The 19612-nt window shown below is 38.1% G+C and overlaps 1 protein-coding gene across 1 annotated transcript in view; it reads left to right on the plus strand.

Annotated features, from left to right (window-relative positions):
• The window catches only part of C9H10orf67 (chromosome 9 C10orf67 homolog), a 132899-nt gene extending 114177 nt beyond the window's left edge, over nt 1-18722 (plus strand). Inside the window, exon 16 of the mRNA XM_026454766.2 lies at nt 16383-18722. Within this exon, the coding sequence (XP_026310551.1) occupies nt 16383-16465 (83 nt within the window). The 3' untranslated portion in view covers nt 16466-18722. The remainder of the gene's footprint in view (nt 1-16382) is intronic.
• The last annotated feature ends 890 nt before the right edge of the window (nt 18723-19612 follow it).

Here is a 19612-nt window from a genome sequence, read left to right on the forward strand (position 1 = left end):
TTAAATATAATTTAAAATCTTCCTTTTTACTCTTTGAAGCTTTGGACCCAAGATGTATTTTCAATAAGTGTATCCTGCACTGATTTATAAAAATAAATATTGTTTGAAAGTGAAGTTCAGTTGCCCCTGTTGTTTTAAATACAAAAACAAGTTCAAAATCATGTAAGAAATTGGAAGTTAGATAAGAAATAAAAAGAAGTTTCAGGCGTAAGTGTTAGCATTGGTTTATATATTGTTTCTAGACTGTCAGCTATAATTGATATAATTTGTTAAGGTTTTCAGATTCATATTCAAGTGCGTATTTTTTAATATTACAATGTATATCCAAACAGTATATTTCACATAGAATTGATGGCCATAAAAATGTTAGGAAGAGTTAATCAATGAATTGTGAGTTAAGTACCAGGACTAACCTGATTTACTAAATATAATGTATTACGGGTCTGTAAATGTTCATGTCACTGCCACCAACTTTTCCATTACTTTCCTTATTGCCATCAGTTACCTATTATTCAAATTTTATATTTCTAGGTTGTGCATGTCATCTTTGTCCTTGAGAATTGAGCTAATTCTCAACGACCTTTTCCTAGGAATTTCCCTTGCTTTTTATACATTTAGAGATATTTTCTATTAATACTTGAGGCATATACTTTAGCATACTAGATGATAAATTAAAACCTGGGGCTGGGCGTGGTGGCTCACACCTGTAATCCCAATACTTTGGGAGGCCAAGGCAGGTGGATCTGTTGTGCTCAGGAGTTTGAGAACGACCTGAGCAACATGGGGAAGCCCCGTCTCTACAAAAAAAAGAAAAAGAAAAAAAAAAAAAAAAAGGCTGGTGTAGTGATGTGCACCCATAGTCCCAGCTACTAGGGAAGCTGAGGTGGAAAGATCACCTGAGCCCAGGGAGTTGGAGGCTGCAGTGAGCCATGATGGTGCCACTGCACTTCAGCCTGGGCAACAAAGACCCTGTCTCAAAACAAACAAACAAATAAAAACCTGGAAGATCAGCAGCCTGTCTCTCAATTTTTCCTTCCAAATACAGTGAATTCCCAATGGTATAAAAATTGGTTAGGATGACCAACTGCATTAGAGAAGTGAAGACAAAAAAAAGAGGCTCTCTGTCTAACTCAGGCTCTGTCCCTAGGTCAGATTGGGATTGAAAAATGTTAGAAATGAAAAGGGAAGGCAACCCATATGCTTTGAAAATACAGTGTTAATCTTTGAAATAAATAGGCAGGTAATTACTTTGAATTTGCAAGATCATAAAAATTTAGTAGAAAAAAGGTTAGACTAATACATATTAAAATGTCCTTTATTAATTTGATGGACTGTCTTATTTCAGTCTAGTGATGTTTTTAAGCATACATAGACAATATTTCATTTAATAAATACCACTGATCACATTCCTTATCACACCCACACCTAGTGCTTGAAGCTCTCTAAAGCACGAGGCAGGAGACAAGAATGTTTCTGGTGTGTGTCGTTAGTCCAGTTAAGCCATGAGTTGGATTCCAGCAGCATCTCTACCCTGTGACAATGATTTCATCCCAAACCTTGCTGCCTGCTTGCAGGCTGATATTATGGTCATTTAAGAGGCATTATAAACCATATAAGCCATTATGGTAGTAGCAAAATACTAAGAAAGGGTTTAATTAGTGCAGCGATGAGTGGGTATTAACTTTTTAATTTAGGAATGAGTCTGCTGGCACAATGTTACAGGATATTACACATGGATTCATGCAAATCCATGGGCTTACCGAGGGTACCCTTAACTGAGTTTGATGTGGCATCTTTGTATATGAAAGGTGTCATATTAATATTCCTCTCAGTTGCTGGAACCCCCAGTTTGGAAATTGAAGGAATAAACTGAGATCAGAAGAGTGGTATTTATGAAGCGTCGACTTCTGCAAATGTCACTGGGTTTCAATCTTTAGCTTATCGCATTCCTGGCTTGTTCAACTTCTTTAATCAAAGTTCCCCATCTTCAAATAAACAATCACATGGGAAAAAGGACATTACAGAAAGGAAGTATTTTGCCCACTATTAAATTCTACACAAATGTAAGCTAGAGTTGATCCAAAACCGATGACATAATTTTATTTATAGACATAATTAATGTAGAAATTTTTTATTAGGAAATATTTCAGATATTAATGGAATACAGAGAATTATATGTTGAACATCACCTGGCTCTATTAGATTTTGCCATGCTTGAGTCATAAAAGTAAGACAGTGAAGACTGAGTTGATACAATTCCTCCTTCTCTACCCAGAGGTAACCACTGCCTTGATTATAGAGTTTGTCAATCATTACACACACACACACACACACACACACACTCTCATATGTATACATGTACAAACAATTTATAACATCATTTGGCATGTTTTCAAACATTATATCCATGATGGTGGAAGTATGTGTTCTTAATTTTTACCTATAAATGTTTTTGAAATTTATGTACAGTATTTTGCTGTATGTAGCTTGAGTTCATTTATTTTACCTGCTGTATAGTGTATTCCATTGTGTAATATGAATATTCTACAACATATTCATTCTGCCGTTGATGGGAATTCAGGAGATTTTCAGTTTGTTAGATTCATAAATAGCTGCTATTTCTCACAGTGTACATAGCGAGAGGTTCACTAAATACCTAGAAGAGGAGCTGCTGAGTTCTAGTAACTTTACTAGATAGTGTCAGAATATGCTAATAAATGGTTACACTACTTTACACACATATCAGTAGGTTATGAGTTTGTATTGTTCCATTTTCCTACTCACACTTGGAGTTGCCATATTTTTAATTTTTGCTGTTCTGAAGGGTGTGAAATTGCATTTTATTCTTTTTCTGAAATTTCCTGATAACTAATAAGAATAATTTTTATATGTTTATTAACCATTTTAGTTTCCTCTTCTATGAATTGCTTGGTGCTAGAAGTAGATGATTTTTCTATAATTGGGTGGTTCTTTTTTATAGGAGTCTATACATTCTGAACATTATCTCTTTGTTAGTTTCACACTTCATAAATATCTTCTTCCTGTCTGTGGCATGTCTTTTAACTTTGCTTTTGATGTCTAGTTGAATCCAATTTTTAAAAAGTTTTTATGTAGTAATATTTTTAATATTTTAATTTATGAATTGTTCTTTGATTACCTTTCGTAGAAAAAAATCTCCTACTCTGAGCTTATAGAAACAATCCCACATTGTCTTCTAAAAATATTACCAATTTGATTTTCACACTTAGGCCTTTGAAAGCACCAGAATTAATTTTTTTTATTATACTTTAAGTTCTGGGGTACATGTGCAAAATGTGCAGTTTTGTCACATAGGTATACATGTGCCATGGTGGTTTTCTGTACCCATCAGCCCATCACCTACATTAGGCACTTCTCCTAATGCTATCCCTCCCCAAGCCCCCCACCCCCTGACAGGCCCCTGTGTGTGATGTTCCCCTCCCTGTGTCCATGTGTTCTCTCCCACTTATGAGTGAGAACATGTGGTGTTTGATTTTCTGTTCCTGTGTTAGTTTGCTGAGAATGATGGTTTCCAGCTTCATCCGTGTCCCTGCAAATGACATGAACTCATCCTTTTTTATGGCTGCATAGTACTCCATGGTATATATGAGCCACATTTTCTTTATCCAGTCTATTATTGATGGACATTTGGGTTGGTTCCAAGTCTTTGCTGTTGTGAATAGTGCTGCAATAAACGTACATGTGCATATGTTTATAGTAGAATGATTTATAATCCTTTGGGTATATACCGAGTAATAGGATTGCTGGGTCAAATGGTATTTCTAGTTACAAATCCTTGAGGAATTGCCACACAGAATTAATTTTTGTAGATGATGTAGTTTTGGAGTCTTTTGTTGCAATAGAATAGCTGATTATCATATCATTATTTATCCTCCCTTTCCTGCCCCCTTCCCTTTTGTAATGCTACCTCTGACATATGCCAAGTCTCCGTGTTGGTAGGAGCTTTTCCTAGGATCTTCATTCTGTGCAAATTACCTACTTGTCTTTTCTACTCAAGTTCCATGAAAAGACTGTTGGTATTTTGATATAAAGATTGATCTGGGAGAATTAACATTTTTATGATATTGAATCCTTCCAGCTATGAATACATCACAACTTTCCATTGATTTGGAGCCTCCTGTATATTTTTAAATTATGTTTTACACTATCTTCATAAAAGGATTACATATCTTTTATTGAATTTATTCCTGAGTCACTTATAAGTAAATTATACTTTTTGTTGCTATTATGAAAGGAATCATTTTTCTATGATCATTCTAAGTGTCTATTATTATTGACTATTTTTATGCTTTTGATTTTATGTTTAACAAACTTGCTGAACTCTGTGGGCCTTATAGCTGAAAAATTTCTTATTTATATTTGGACAATCACATCATCTATAATTTAAAGATTTGTCTCTTGTATGTACTTTTTTTTTTCTTTTCTTAATGCACTGGCTAGAATTTCCAGTATTGTAATAGAGCAGTTGGTGGCATCCTTTTTTGGTTTCTGTCTCTAATAGGATAATTTCTAAAGTGTCCTCATGAAGTATGATGTTTATTGTAGGTTTGTCATAGCTATTCTTTAATCAAGTCACTAAAGTTCTCTTCTGTAGCAGGCACTGAAAGTTTTTATAACAAATTGATGGCTAAGCTTTACCTGATTTTCCCCCCTTTACCTATTAAGCTGATAATTGTGATCATTCTCCTTTTATCTGTTAATGTTGAAATATATTAATACATTTTCTCATGTTAAATTATACTTATATTTCTTAACTTTTGTGTTTATAATTAATTTTAATTTTCTGGTCTTTTATGTAGAATTTTTCTTCTGTGTTTGGTCTGTAATTTTTTCCCCTGAATTCCCATTATCTAGTTTGGATATAAAGGCTATACTCGACTCAGTAGGAAGGATTAGATTCTTCTACCTCTTCTTTCAGATGATTAAAGTTAGTATATAATAGGTATCTCAGCTGAGTGTGGTGGCTCAGGCCTGTAATCCCAGCACTTTGGGAGACGGAGGCAGGTGGATCATGAGGTCAGGAGTTTGAGACCAGACTGACCAACATGTTGAAACCCTGTCTCTACTAAAAATACAAAAATTAGCTGGGTGTGGTGGAGCACACCTGTAATCCCAGCTACTCAGGAGGCTGAGGCAGGAGAATTGCTTGAACTCAGGAGGCAGAGGCTGCAGTGAGCTGAGATCATGCCACAACCCTCGAGCCGGGGCAAAAGCGGGGGAAAAAGTAAAAAAAAAAAAAAAAAAAAAAAAAAAAAAAAGATATCTCTTCTTTGATGGTGTGAAAAATTTTTCAAACTGGACCTAGTGTCCTTTGTGAAGGTGAGAGATATTTTCGAATACAAATTTAGTTTCTTTAATAGCTGTTAGTGTTCTTTTTTTTTTTTTTATTGAGTCAATTGCAGCAACATTTTTTCTAGACAATCCATTTGATCTAGGTTTTCAAATACATTGAAATAAACTTGTTCATTGTATTCTCCCTTTAATTCTAAAATATCTGTAATTATGCCCCTTTTCTGCCCCTGATGTTTTCTTTTTTCTGAGACAGAGTCTTGGTCTGTTGGCCAGGCTGGAGTACAGTGGCAAGATCTCAGCTCACTGCAATCTCCGCCTCCCAGGTTCAAGTGACTCTTCTGCCTCAGCCTCTCAAGTAGCTGGGATTACAGGTGTGTGCCACCATGCTGGGCTAATTTTTATATTTTTAGTAGAAACAGGGTTTCGCCATATTGTCCAGGCTGGTCTCGAACTCCTGACATCAAGTGATCCGCCCACCTCAGCCTCTCAAAGTGCTGGGATTACAGGCTTGAGCCACTGCACCCAGCCTCTCCCTGATGTTGTTTTATGTATTTACCATATGTTTGTTCTTAATACTGTCAAAGTGTCATATAATTTTTAGTCTTTTCTGAAGTGTTAATGTTTGGTTTATTAATTTGCTCTACTTTTTTTTGGTTGTTGGATTTTTGTGTTTCTCTGCTCTTTCCTTCTATTTTTAAAAGATATTTCTGTTTTTTCCTCTAGCTTACTCATTTTTATTACATATTAATAAATGCCTTTATGACTCTAAAAATGCTTTCATTGCATCCGGTAAATTTTGACAGCACTTTCACTGTTGCTTGACTCTAAATATTTTATTCCATCATGATCGTCTCTTTAACACAGAGAGTTTTAAATATGCTTTGTTGAGATTGCTTTACCTTTAATTAATGACTCCTAAGTTCCTTGTAACCTTTCTATTAGCTCATCTTATTAATTTGGCAGTTCAGACATTCTTTATTCGTCTAATTTATTGTATGCGTAATCTCTTATGTTTTCTGAAAGAGAAATATAAAAACATCTCTCTAAGACTGAAGATTGATCAGTTTCTCTTAGTAATTCTGTCAGTTTTTTGTTATACATTTTAAGGCTATGTTAAATGCTTCCTAATTTGTCATATTTTTTCTTGTGGATTGTTGCATGCACTGGCCTCTTTAACCCTGGTGTGGCCGGGTATGGTGGTACAAGCCTGTAATCCCAGCGACTCAGGAGGCTGAGGCAGGAATGTCTTTGATGTCTTAAATTCTATTGTATCTTATATCAATAACATTATAATAGTTTTTGTATTAGTAATATTTGCATTGTATTTTTCATTTTTTTCAATATTTTTATGATTCTTTACATTGGATTTTTCTCTTTTAAGCAACTTAAAATGATACCTTTTTTCTTTTTAGTTCTCTTTGATAATAGCTACTTTTTAACAGGAGAGTTTATTGTTTACAGTTGTGATTATTGATATATTTGGACTTATTTTTATTACCTTATCTTTGTATTTTCTGATATTTTGCTTTACTTTCTATTCTTTGTTGCTTTCTTTTAGGTTGATAACATTTTCTGTATTTTATTGTTTCCCCCGTGCTGATTTGAAAGCTGAAAGATGTGTTTCTTTTCTTTTATTGTATATGTTTATATATGCATATGTTTTAATATATGTGTATGTTTAGAAGTATCATTACTTCAATAATTTGCTTTGTGAAGGCCTGTTTATGGTAAATTCTGTTTGCCTTAAATTTTACCTCACTCTTGATGGTAATTTAGCAAGGCCTTTAATTCTAGGTTGGCAGTTATTCTTTCCTCCACATTTTCTTATTGTATCATCACCATTGAGCCTCTACTTGGGATTATAAGGAGTCTGGTGTCAATTTTCCAATCATTTGTAGTTATTTAATGTTTTCTTTATAGTGTTCAATGTATTCAATGATGTATTTATCTTTGTCAATATTCATGATGAAATTTGGATCTGATGATTCATGTATTTACTTCTAGAAATTTCTCAGCTACTACCTTTTCAAATATTTCTTGTACATTTTCTATGCTTCTATATTTCTTCTGAAGCACCTTTCAATCTGTTTTCCATGCCTCCAATCTACATTTTCTAATTTTTCTTGGTTGTGCGTATGGGTGAATTCTTTAATAGTACCTTCCAACTTTCAAATTCTCTCTTCAGCTATGCCAGTTTATCCCATGTTTTAGTGTTTCATTTTAGTGATTCTTTTATTTCCAGAAATTTTAATTGGTTCTTTTTCAAAGCCAGTGTTCTTGTTTTACTCTGGACTATCTTGTATCATAACTTGTTTTTCCCTTTTTATGATAATTATCATTAAACATGAGCTCTTTGAACATACTAAGCATAAGTTTTAAAATCTTTGTCATACTGTTTCATCAACTTAAATTTACCTGGAGTGAATTCATGTTCTGACAGCTTATCTTGCTTTTGTCTTGCCTAGGGTTCTATCCTGTTTATTTTGGAACTTAGGTTTGCATACTCGAGTCTGTCTGTCTCTCTCTCCCTCTCAATTCAGTATTTCCTGAATATAATTCTGTGACTGCTTCTTGTGCCTCTCTCACTCCCAGTTTACAGCCGGTTCTTATAAGTTTGGGGGTGCCTACTTTGCTGTGACATGAAGGGTCCTGAAGACTCCAAGCCAGCAGGTGGTCTAGCTCAGTTCCTCTGCACGAAGTGAGTCTGTGCCCTCTAACCTTCCCAGGCTCATAGCTTACTACAAAGCCATAGCCCAGGTTAAAAACTGTTGTTGGTTGTTGTTGTTGTTGTTGTTTCTCAACTTTCTTTCATTAAAGCTTCTGCCTTCAAGAAGTGAATTTGTTCTTCCACACAGCATGAAGCACATTTAGCTTCTGTTACCAAACACAAGCTTTATTCTTGACCATCAGGATGGGTTTCTGCAACTGAAACAAAGAGACCTGTGGTTTGGGCTATGTATTCCTTCACTAAGGCTGCCATAACAAACTACCACAAACCAGGTGGCTTCAACCACAGAAATTAATATTCTCACAGTTCTGGAGGCTGGAAGTCTGAAACCAAGGTGAGGTTGGTTTATTCTGAGGACTGCAAGGGAGAATCTGTCCTGTGACTGTCTCCTAGTTTCTGATAGCCCTGAGTTTCCTTTACTTGTAGACGACATTCTCCCTGTGTCTTCGCATTGCCTTCCCTCTATCTACCTCTCTACTTTCAAATTCCTTCTTTTTATAAGGACACAGACATACTGGGTTAAGGTCCACCCTAATGACTTCATCTTAATTTGGTCATCTGCAAAGATCCTATTTCTAAATAAGCTCACATTTATAGGTACTGGAGGTTAGGACTTCAGCATCTTTAGGGAGACACAATTCAATTCCTAATAGGCTGGCTCGTTACTTCACATTTCATTACAAGAGACATGTTTATCCAGTGTGTCTTTTTGTTTTTCTTTTTAAATTTTATCTAGCAGGCCCATATGGAGTCCTAAATCATGAATTCACTATACCATTGTTCTCTCTTCTTCCCCCACCAAAAAAATCCTACGGGTTCAAATCAGTTCTCTTCATATTCTGGATGAAAGAACCTTCATTTGATTTCTACCTTATTTTATATATTTTAAGAACACTTTACCTTTGTAAACAACTGCACAGTTATTGTCATCCCATGTATCGAAAGCATACATTAAGTGTCAGTCATTTTTTTAAAGAACACTTTTAAAGTCTCAGTTTTATCTTTGTAGAAGTCTTTTCCTTGTGTATCCTGTCTGTGACCTAGGCAGTAAGTTGCCTTCTCTGGAAAAGCATGTGTTACGAGGCTTTTGAATTGTTGAATTGTGATCCCTCCCATACACACACACCACCTCACAAAAATATGTTGAGACTTTAACCCCAGGCTCTTATGAATGTAATCTTATTTAGAAGTAGAGTCTCTGCAGATGTAGTTAAGCCAAGGTCTTCCAGGTAAACTCAATTCCGTATAACTAGTGTCAAAGGGGAACACATCCTGTGAAGATAGAGACTCACAGGGACACACCATGTGATGACAGAGACAGAGATTGGAGTGATGCAACCACAGGCCAAGGAATGACAAGGATTGGTGGCCATGACCTGAAGCTAGGAGGAGGCAAGGAAGGATTCCACCTAGGGTCTCAGGGGAAGGCATGGCCCTACAAATTTTGGACACCTTGATTTTGAACTTCTGGCCTCCAGAACTGTGAGACAATTCATTTCTGTTGGTTTCAGCCACCCAGTTTGTGCTACTTTGTTATGGCAGCTCTAGCAAGCAAATACAAGGTGACGATTTAATAACTTCTATGGCATCACATTAAATAATTGATACCCACTATTCCAAATGAGTTCAGTGGCAGTATGTTTTCAGTTTGTATTAAGACTTAGGGTAAGGAGTTCTGCTATTCAGTGCCCACCATAAAAGAGATACGTTCCCTTGATCAGTTAGAAAGCTACTTCTTTCAAGCTTCAACATATGTTCTAGCATTAAGGAATCAAATGTGACAAGGCTTGTGTATAAATGTGCCTGCCACTTTCCTGGCCATTAGCAAGCGATCTATATATGTTTGATAAAACTGAGTCTGAGGCCAGGCATGGTGGCTCACACCTGTAATCCTCCCAGCACTTTGGGAGGCCGAGCTGGGTGGATCACTTGAGGCCAGGAGTTCAAGACCAGCCTGTCCAACATGGTGAAACCCCATCTCTACTAAAAATACAAAAATTAGCCAGGCATGGTGGCAGGCGTCTGTGGTCCCAGCTACTTGGGAAGCTGAGGTGGGTGGATCACTTGAACCCAGGCGGTAGAGGTTACAGTGAGTCGAGATCACACCACAGCATTCCAGCCTACGTGACAGGGCAAGACTTCGCCTTAAAAAGGAAAAAAAAAAAAAAAAAAAAAAACTGAGTCTGAGGTTAACTTCATTTAGACTCCTGATTTCGTGAACTTAGGTTATGTTCTCACAATATCCTTATTTGTCCTGGAGAACATCACCATGTCCAGTACTCTCTTCCATAAACACGCCCATGCCTCCTTTTCTTACTCTCTCATTTGCTTCGCCTGCAAGCATCTGCCCTCTGCCCCCCTTCCCTTTGATGTGAACCTGCCTGAGGGAAATCAGAACCTGCTTGCTACCCTTCTCTGGCTCCAGTTCCCTCCACTTTCCTCCACTTTCCTCCTGGCTTCATTGCCCTCTGGCACTGCCATCCACTGGGTCACCAGAATCTGTCAAATGGCAAATACAATTTCTAGTCCTCATCTCACTTGACCTCACCCCAGGATTTTGTTACTGCTAAGCATTCCTTAATTTTTTTTTTATTTTTATTTTTTTTTTTATTTTTTTTTTGCCAAGATCTGGCTGTATTGCCCAAGCTGGAGTGCAGTGGCACAATCTCGGCTCACTGCAACCTCCACCTCCTGGGCTAAAGTGATCCTCCCACTTCAGCCTCCCAAGTAGCTGGGACCACAGGTGTGCACCACCACACCCAGTAAGTTTTTGTATTTTTGGTAGAGACAAGGTTTCGCCATGTTGCCCAGGCTGATCTCGAGCTCCTGAGCTCAAGCAATCCACATGCCTTGGCCTCCCAAAGTGCTGGGATTACAGGCGTGAGCCACTGTGCCTGGCCCCTTAAATTTTTTGTGAATAGCTCTATTGAGATATAGTTGACAAATACAAATTATATATACTTAAGTGAAATGATCACCACAGACAAGCTAACTGGCATATTTATAATTTCACCATTTTCTTCCTCTCCCTTTCTTTTTCCTTCTTCCTTCTCCGTCCTCCTCCTTTTATGATGAGAACACTTAAGAGCTATCTACCCTCTTAGCGAATTTCAAGTATACAATACAGTATTGTTAACTATAGTTACTCTGCTGTACATTAGATCTTCAGAATTTATTCATCTCATATAACTGAAACGTTGTATCCTTCACCTTAATTCTCAAAACTCTCTCCTCTTGACTTCCAAGACATCAGTCTGTCCTGGTTCTCCTCCTCCTATTCAGAGTGCCCTTCTCAGTCTCTCCTGGTTGATCAATTTTTCCCCAGCTCTGTGTCTTCAATGTTGAGGTTGCTAAGGATTTTATATTTCGCTTCACTTTTTCACGCTGTTATTTCCTGCTGAATCCTTCAGCAGATCTCTGTGGCTTTCAAGATAAAATCAAGTTCTTCAGTTTAGCCTACAAGATCATTCATAACCCCTGCCTCTCCCTTATGTGAGCTTTCTAACCTAGTGGTCACAAATGACTTGCAGTTCCCTGCTGTTTCATGCTGTCCCAAGGACATGTTCCTGCCCACATGCCTTCATCTAGGTGGTGGGTCTTCTGCCTGGTCTCGCTGAGCTTCTGTGTTCAGCTGGTCATTGATGGCCTTATGCCGGCTGTCTGCTGGGGTGACAGGGGTAACCAGACCTCATGTCTCTCATTATCAAGTAAGCTAAGTCAGGCTTGCTTTCATGATGGTCTCAGGGTTCTCCAGAACAGCAAGAGAGCAGGCTCCAATGCACAAGGATTGTTCAAGTCTCTGCTCAGGTCACATTTGTTCTTGTCCCATTAGCCAGAGCAAGTCACAGAGCCAAGACTAGAGTCAATGTGTGAGGGAACTGCAAAGGCTGTGGATAATAAGTGGAACATACTACTTAGCCTTCTAGGTTTTACCTTCTGTTTGTTAATCCATTCACTCATTCATTCCACAGTCTTTATGAATACCTAAGCAAAGCCCTAGGTGAGGCACTGAGGATATAGAGATTTTTCTCAGTGCCTGGAATTTATGTTCTAAGACAGTCACTCAATGACTAGCACATTCTGTAAAAGTCAGACCAGGATTTGTGGAAGTCCCATGAGGTAAGGTGGGCCTCAGGAGGTCTGTCTGCATTCTTCACCATTTCTGCAGAAATCGCTACCTTGCTATTCAGAATTATATATTAATAACCACTTTTCCCATAAGAATAATCAGAAACCAAGATACAGAAACAAAATTTTAAATATTTTCAGTGTGTATGTTTTTAAAACCATGACTGAAATATTACTGCATTTCTTTGGGAACCTATAAATTCAAGCATGAAACTATGTGATTACAGCCTTTCCACTAAATATGCAGATGTCAAGGTGTGTTACAGGTGAGTTACAGGAGCAGTTAACATTTCAATCCTTAGGTTCCAAGTTGTTCACCTGTTCATAAGAAAAAATAGCTACTTGTAACTTCAAATTCATATGTGCAAAAATTGCATAGACCAAACGTTCAAATGAAAATCATTTTAGAGACAACTACCTAAAGCTTCCATATTAAGAGTGTTTATTTTTCTCTAGGATTAGAACAGATTGCATTGGCAGCCCAGTCTTTCATAAAGAGGGGGGTGGGGAATAGACTTGGGCCTTCATTTTCTCACAAAAGGCACAATGTGAAGCGCATCTGTGAACATTGCATAATTTGTTATGTTCTACAAAGAGGTGGGTTTTTGTTGTACACATACCACAGCTATTTGGTCCCGTTTCACCAATGATCTCTATTCAGGTCCAGAAAAGAAATTGGCCTCAGAAGAGTGAAAGGAAAGTAAATTTTTCTTTAAAAATTAGATACAGATTATCACTTCAAAATGCAGGAGGGAATTTTACAAGTGCCGGTGTACTGATTAGCTTTCCAATGGACATCCAGCCCTTTATGAAACACATGCTAGCTGTGGTCAACTGTGACCGATGTAGTTTATTACTCTCCAGAAGGGCTGAACTGAAATCACCCATCTAATTTAATTGAGAAATGTTGGATGAACTTGAACTGTTTCATGGACATGAATGACCAGAGAATTTATTTGATGAGACATTAAAGGCTGAATACGGTAACTATCTCTTTGATGGTTTAGTACAGTCGATTCGTTTGTTCATTAGCATGTCTTTTGTATTTTTCATTACTACCTGAGCAACCTAAATGAAAAAGGCAAAAAATAAAAGTTTTTGTACAGGATCATTACAAAAATTACCAACCTTCCCTTTATTGGTAAATATTTGTGACCACTTTTAATGTAGTTAACACTTTTCAAAGTGACATCAGCTTTCCAGTAAAGGAAGTTCACAGTAATTAAATGGTGAAAACATTAATAAGTCCACTGGGATTTTTCATGTGATAGTCCCTAAATTATTTTCAAAATGTTGCCTTCTGACTTCATTCATTAAGACAAAAAAAAAAAAAAAAAAAAAAAAAGCCTTTAAGAAGTTGGCATGTTATTCACCAAACAAGCTCCTTTGCATTTTCTTGTAAACTGGGCAGTGTGAGCTATAATTGGTGACCTCACAATGAAACATTTATAGTAACTGTATCAAGTGTATGGCACAGAGGTGGCATCAGATGACAGTGCTTTCTCTTCATGTGTGTCTGCTAACATTTAAGGTAGATTCTGCTTTTTTTCCAATGACTAATGCTGGGGCATAACTTGGAGATATATACCTTTTTAAAACTAGATTAAAATATTATATATTTTAAATTATCCACAGAAAGTCAGAGCTGGAAACTCAAAGAATAAATTACAAAATCACACTTCATGTAACTAGTGACTCTTTAAATGAAATTTTTCATTGAAACTTTGTCATTAAAATAGAAAGGGCTTTGGCTGTGCCCATACAAGCATAATAAATTGTATATGTTTGTGATACTGAATGACTTTTACCCATATGCTGCACTGCAAAGCTACATGAATGAGGCATTTACCAAATCAAGCCCACCACATTAAACAGAAAAACAATCTTTATTCATGGTAACTTATCAGTTTCAATTAATCAACCCTAACAATGGAAATTCTGATGTGTTCAAGCAACTTGAAAGCAATAGGTCATCTCCAGGGCAGCATTGTTGTGTCTTTGTGCTGAAGGTTTCAAACAAAGCAACATCTTCAATAAATATACATGCATATACATACATACATGTGCATATATATACATACAAATGAACAGTTACAGCTGAGCCCTGTGGTGCCAACAAAAATGCATGTGTATTGTTTATTATTTTTATCATAGCACATGTAATTGTTTTTCCTCAAGTATTACTTTTTGAGCTCTGCAAGTTTAAACAAAAGGAAAGAAATTTCCATTGGATGACCATCCTTTCAGTTTCTGTACTGCTATGTGAATAGCATTGTGCAAACCATTCCATTGGTTTTGAAAAGGGGTAACCATTGGTTTGATTTGGTTACACGGTTTAGTAAAGAGCTCCCTCCCACTGCCTTAGGGTCTGTGAAAGGTCTGTGACCTGTTTAGAACTGCCAAGTGAAATGTCATGTCGCCCCTCCCAAATGGGAGTATCTGCATTCATTTGATCAGTATAAAAAATGATTGGGGATGGCGAGATCAGTGCTTTTGAATTGCAATTTATAGCAGTTTACAAAAATGCACATTGTTGGAAAAGAAAACATGGAAGTGTTTCTTTCTAAATTGCATTACCTGTGAAATGTCATTAGTCTTTTAGGATATTTACATCCTTTTTTTTATTATTTAGGAGACTTACTTCAACTAAAGCAAATCAGAATTTTGTTACATTATGATTTTCCTAACTTGTATTTTGGTTTTAGTGATAGAATTTTTAAAAAAGCAATGTTTCTCAGTTACTCATATAAACATAATTTATGTCCATTTATTGATTTTCTAAGATAATCTTTGTTAATGAGTTGTATTAGTAGAAGATTCTTAATTATCTTTCCCAGATTGTTCAGGAGATTTATTTGTTGGTAAATTCCTTATCTGCTAATTTCTAATAGACTAAAATCTCCAGTATATTTAACTCTAGCAAGTTTCCACTATTCCTTCAACATTGCACTACCAGAACTTCTTTGTAAGATGAGTACTTTTCTAAATTATGGAACCCGTTGACTCATCTACATGTATGCATAGTTTTATAAAAGGGAATTTCATTTCTTTTCATTAAATGTGCAAAAGAATACACGAAGCTTATTCAGAAAGTTTAGATAGCCTGTTCAAGTTCATAAGGACTGAATGAAGCCTCCTGGAGTTTCTGGGGTGCAGAAAACAATGCCCTTTTTGCTATTTCCAGGCATCTCACAAGCTCCGTATCTTTATGGCAGTGCGTAGTATTGGACATGACTTTAAAGAAAGCTTTGAGTAAGAAAAGTTACCTTGGGAAAAGGCCCTTGGGGCTTCCCTGGTTGATACTCGACTAGAAAAAGAAAGGCCCTTCTGCAGAAAAGACTTGACCCAGATAGGCTCTGGAGCACTCCACTTTGAACCTCCCAACCATTGAAATCCGAGGTTGTCACGTTTTTATCTTTGTTCATGTTAAGCCTTGGAATGACAGCCTGGCTCCTCTGTGTTCCCCTCTCCCATTGCCTGGCTGTAAGTGTCCACATTGACACCTACCGGTGACCGCAGGCTGCAATGCTTTGTTGCCTTCTCCACGCTCCCGGCTTTCAGTGGGATTAGCCCAGGGCCTTTGTTCCCCTTCAAAGCTGGAACATCACATCCCATGTTGTGGCTTTCCTGTCTCAGACCCCCAACGCTTTCCTCACAATTTACGCACCAGGTAAATGTTCCTCCCCACAGGGCAGAGAGCCCAAACCGTTGAGGTTGGGGGTGGGGACATCTTCCCATTCCCCAGTTTCAGAGCCCAGGACCAATGTGGTTTTCTTTCCTTCTCATTCATAATTTTCTGTTTCACATGGAAGAAAGATTGCAAAGCAAATGGAAATTTAAATCTTGGAAAAATCAAATCCCTGTTACAATGGCTTCAGTAGAATGTTGAGTACCGGCCTTTATCAGGGGCACCTAAGACCATTCCTGCAGTCTGGGGCTGCTGGAGAGCTCCAGACTGTCTCAGAGCAAAGCTTGGCTGGCACACGCTGTCTAGAAGGCCAAGGATAATCTGCCTGCCTGCCCTACCTCCTTCACCACCTCTCTTCCAGGTTCCTGAAGAGGCTCCCAGCTAGGGCCAGGGCTGGGAGCACCCACTAAAAAGATGATGCAAAATGCTATGGGGGAAGAGTGGGGAGTGGTTTGTGTATGGTAAGTAAAACAAAATTTATGTCTGTCCACCTTTCTTCACGTATAGGGAAGTTGTCGGAATCCCCAAAAGAAGAGTCCTTGGAGGAAGCATCCATGCCCCAGAGCAGCCCCGCGGAGACTGTTGATTAACTGAGCAGAAGCCTGGACTGCGCAGATGGGGCCACAGAAAGAGTGGTCTCACCATCCTGGTGTAAGGTGCCTCCCTCTCAAAGGATACTATCTCCAAGAATTTTCTAAACTAATTGTTTAATCTCTCCGGATTATGTACATTAACCAGCACTGTGCTGGAATAGACCTCAATGCGCGCCTCGTGCGCGCTCCTTTCCACGCCTTTAAGAAAAGCGCTGACTGGTGCTGGGTGAGCAGGGCACAGCGACCCTGCAGGGCGACCACATCCATTCAGGTGCTCCCGGGACTCAGAAGAGTCCAGGCGTCTAAGAGTGGGAAGGAACGGACTTTAATTAAAAAGTTTGACTCCCTCTCTAATTCGTCCAGTCTTTCTATACCAAAAACATCAATCTAATTTGCTGTCTCCTCGCCCAATAACTAGTCCTCATGAAGGTGGGTCATAAAGACTAGAGGGAGATCGTACATTTCCTCAAGGAAGATTCATTCTTATCTTACCTTGGCACAGGGCACCTAGCCGCATCTTAAAGACTGTCAGAAATTCTTTAATAAGTAGGGAAACTCTTTAGAGTTTTGCCTCCTGGTAAGGATGCAAACCAAGATTCCGCTGGAATGCCAGACATCATTTGCCAAAAGGCGGGTTTGCTTTTCTTCCATGCGTAATGTTCAACTTGGTTCTTTCTATTCCCCTAACTACAAGTAAGGACTTGTTAAGAGCCTGTATCTGAATCATAGGCTCTGGATTACAGAATTCTAAAGTTATTTATTAAGTCTCAAGAAATATATTTGTGGTAGTTGTCACATAAAGCTGATATACTTTAGTTCAAAAGAAAGCTGCAGAGGCGATTTATTTGTGCGTAAAAGGAACACGATTTAATTGGAGAGAGACGTGTTATTTTCAACGCAAGTACACGGGATGGTACAGCGCTGTGGAGCATTGTTCGAGCTTCATCTACTATGCACTATATGCCGCTGTCTCCAAAGGAGTGTTGCCCTAGAAACTTGTTTTAAATCTGCTGCTATATATCAACACCTTGTTTTAGCAGTCCTTGGCTGAATTACAGTTACACAGTTTGGCGCTTCTTTCAAATTTCCTCCCATCAGTTTGGCTAAAGAAAGGAATTTTTCTCCTTTAGAAATGAATTGGCTTAATTAGTAAGTAGATTAATGGCAATTGCTGGTGAGTTGGTTTCCAGCAGAGTTTCACCAGAGAGGGTTAATCGGAGTCAGGTCTGGAATCTTTCCCAGAACTGGCTGCCAGCCATTTCCACCAACCAATCAACCCTACAAGAAACAGAGGAAATGAAATAAAATTTGTATCCTCTGTGCCATCGTCCTGGACAGAAATTCCTTGGAAGCAGCCTCCTGGTTGGGTGCAATATCAAACTGCTTCATTTCAGCACTTTAATAGAAACTTGAACCTTCAAGATTTATCTGGGTACCAAAGCAAAGTTTCAAATGGCACAATAAAGGTCTCCACAGAACCCTGGAAATATTGGAAATTTCTGAGGCTCTCAGCCAATTTCAGGTTGGGAGAAATTGCAAATCACCCAGGTCCTGCCCTATATCTGTTGTCCATCAGAAGCCCTTCAAAAGTTTTGCTGTATGTTTTGCATCCTTTTTACTTATTTTTTTCCCATAGTAATGAAAATGCATTCATAGTTTAACTTGCAGCTGCATTAGTCTTGCAAAAAAAAAAAAAAAAAAAATCCCTGCTGAGAAATGCATATAATAGGAAAAACAGATCGGCTGGACAGCAGTGTAATTAATGCCAGAAAGGGCTGAGGCCGGTTTCATAGTTTGTCTTTTGAGGATATCAAGACGAGACCTGGTGAAAAATGACGCATGCTTTAGCATTTCAGAAAGCTGGCAACTGGCAGCGCTTTTCCTTTTTTCTTTGACTTTCTGCCGCGGAACAAAGAGGTCCGCAGAACTAGCTAGGTTGTAATGAGTTCTATGTCCCTAGCACATTAAGTGCATCATGGAAACATATTGTATCGAAATAGTTTGGAGGAGAATACCAGGGATGAAAGAGAATGGGTGCTTTGATCAGCTCCCTGGGGTCCTGAGCGCGCACAGACTGACTTGCAAGGAGTTATTCAGCTCCAGCTAGACACACTTACAACACCATTGAAAGAAATTTGCATATCTGTAATTTATCACATTGGTCCAGAACATTATTGCAAGGTAAATAAAAGTTAGTTGAATAAAAAAAATCAATCATCGCAGATATAGAGAAAACTGTGAAGCCAGTCTTTCCACTAAAAAATAGAAATAGATATGTCTATAAAACATAATGACTTAGAAGCAGCTGACTTTATTTTAAAATGCCTTTAGAACAACAGGTTATGCACTGGCAAAAACAAGAGTGGCCACAATTTCTTTGCCTTTCTGCTTTAGGGGAGTGTATTCGCTGCTTCCCACTGGAATAAAGTCAAAGTTGAGATGTGTTTGGCCATAACCAGCCTGCAACATGCAGACAAAAATTAGTACACACTTTGAGTAGATATGAAAGACCACTTAAGGTCTCTAGCATTTGCAAATGCTAAGATTAGATCTCATTTATTCTTCTGTTGATTTCATTCCTAAGCCTTGTTTGCTGAATTTAGCTCAAGAGGATAAAATGTCCAGAGATCCGGTCAATAGGAAAACTTGCTTTCGAATGCCCCATGAGAACAAGTGAAAATTCAACAGGCAGGCATTGTTCTGAGTTTTGAAACAACCCAGTTAAACAGCAAACAAGAATCTTCAACTTGACCTTGAAAAAAGCTGTGTGCCTGCAGATAATCTATCAAACAACTCTAGATGACAATGATATATTTCAAAGTATTGTCAGATGAAAAGATTGATAAATTTGCTGTTGCAAAGAGAGAACTTTGGAAACAGGCACTTTAGCGCTCTGACTCCGCCTCCTCCTTCTCTGTCCTCACTGCACCGTCCCCACCCCACCACCCCCAGCCGCCCTTGGGGCCAACTCGGTAGAAGGCCAGTAAATCAGCACTGTAATATTTCTTAAGGGGCACGGAAAAGCTGTGAACAGTACTTCTCATATTAAACGCAATATTTCTTTGCTTTCGTGGGGAACAAAAGTCATAGCAAGACGTCTTTATGGCTAATTCAGTCAAAGGCACATCCCTGGTTCCCCCCGAA

The sequence above is a fragment of the Piliocolobus tephrosceles genome, chromosome 9 (assembly GCF_002776525.5).
Source record: "Piliocolobus tephrosceles isolate RC106 chromosome 9, ASM277652v3, whole genome shotgun sequence".
Classification (NCBI taxonomy): domain Eukaryota; kingdom Metazoa; phylum Chordata; class Mammalia; order Primates; family Cercopithecidae; genus Piliocolobus; species Piliocolobus tephrosceles.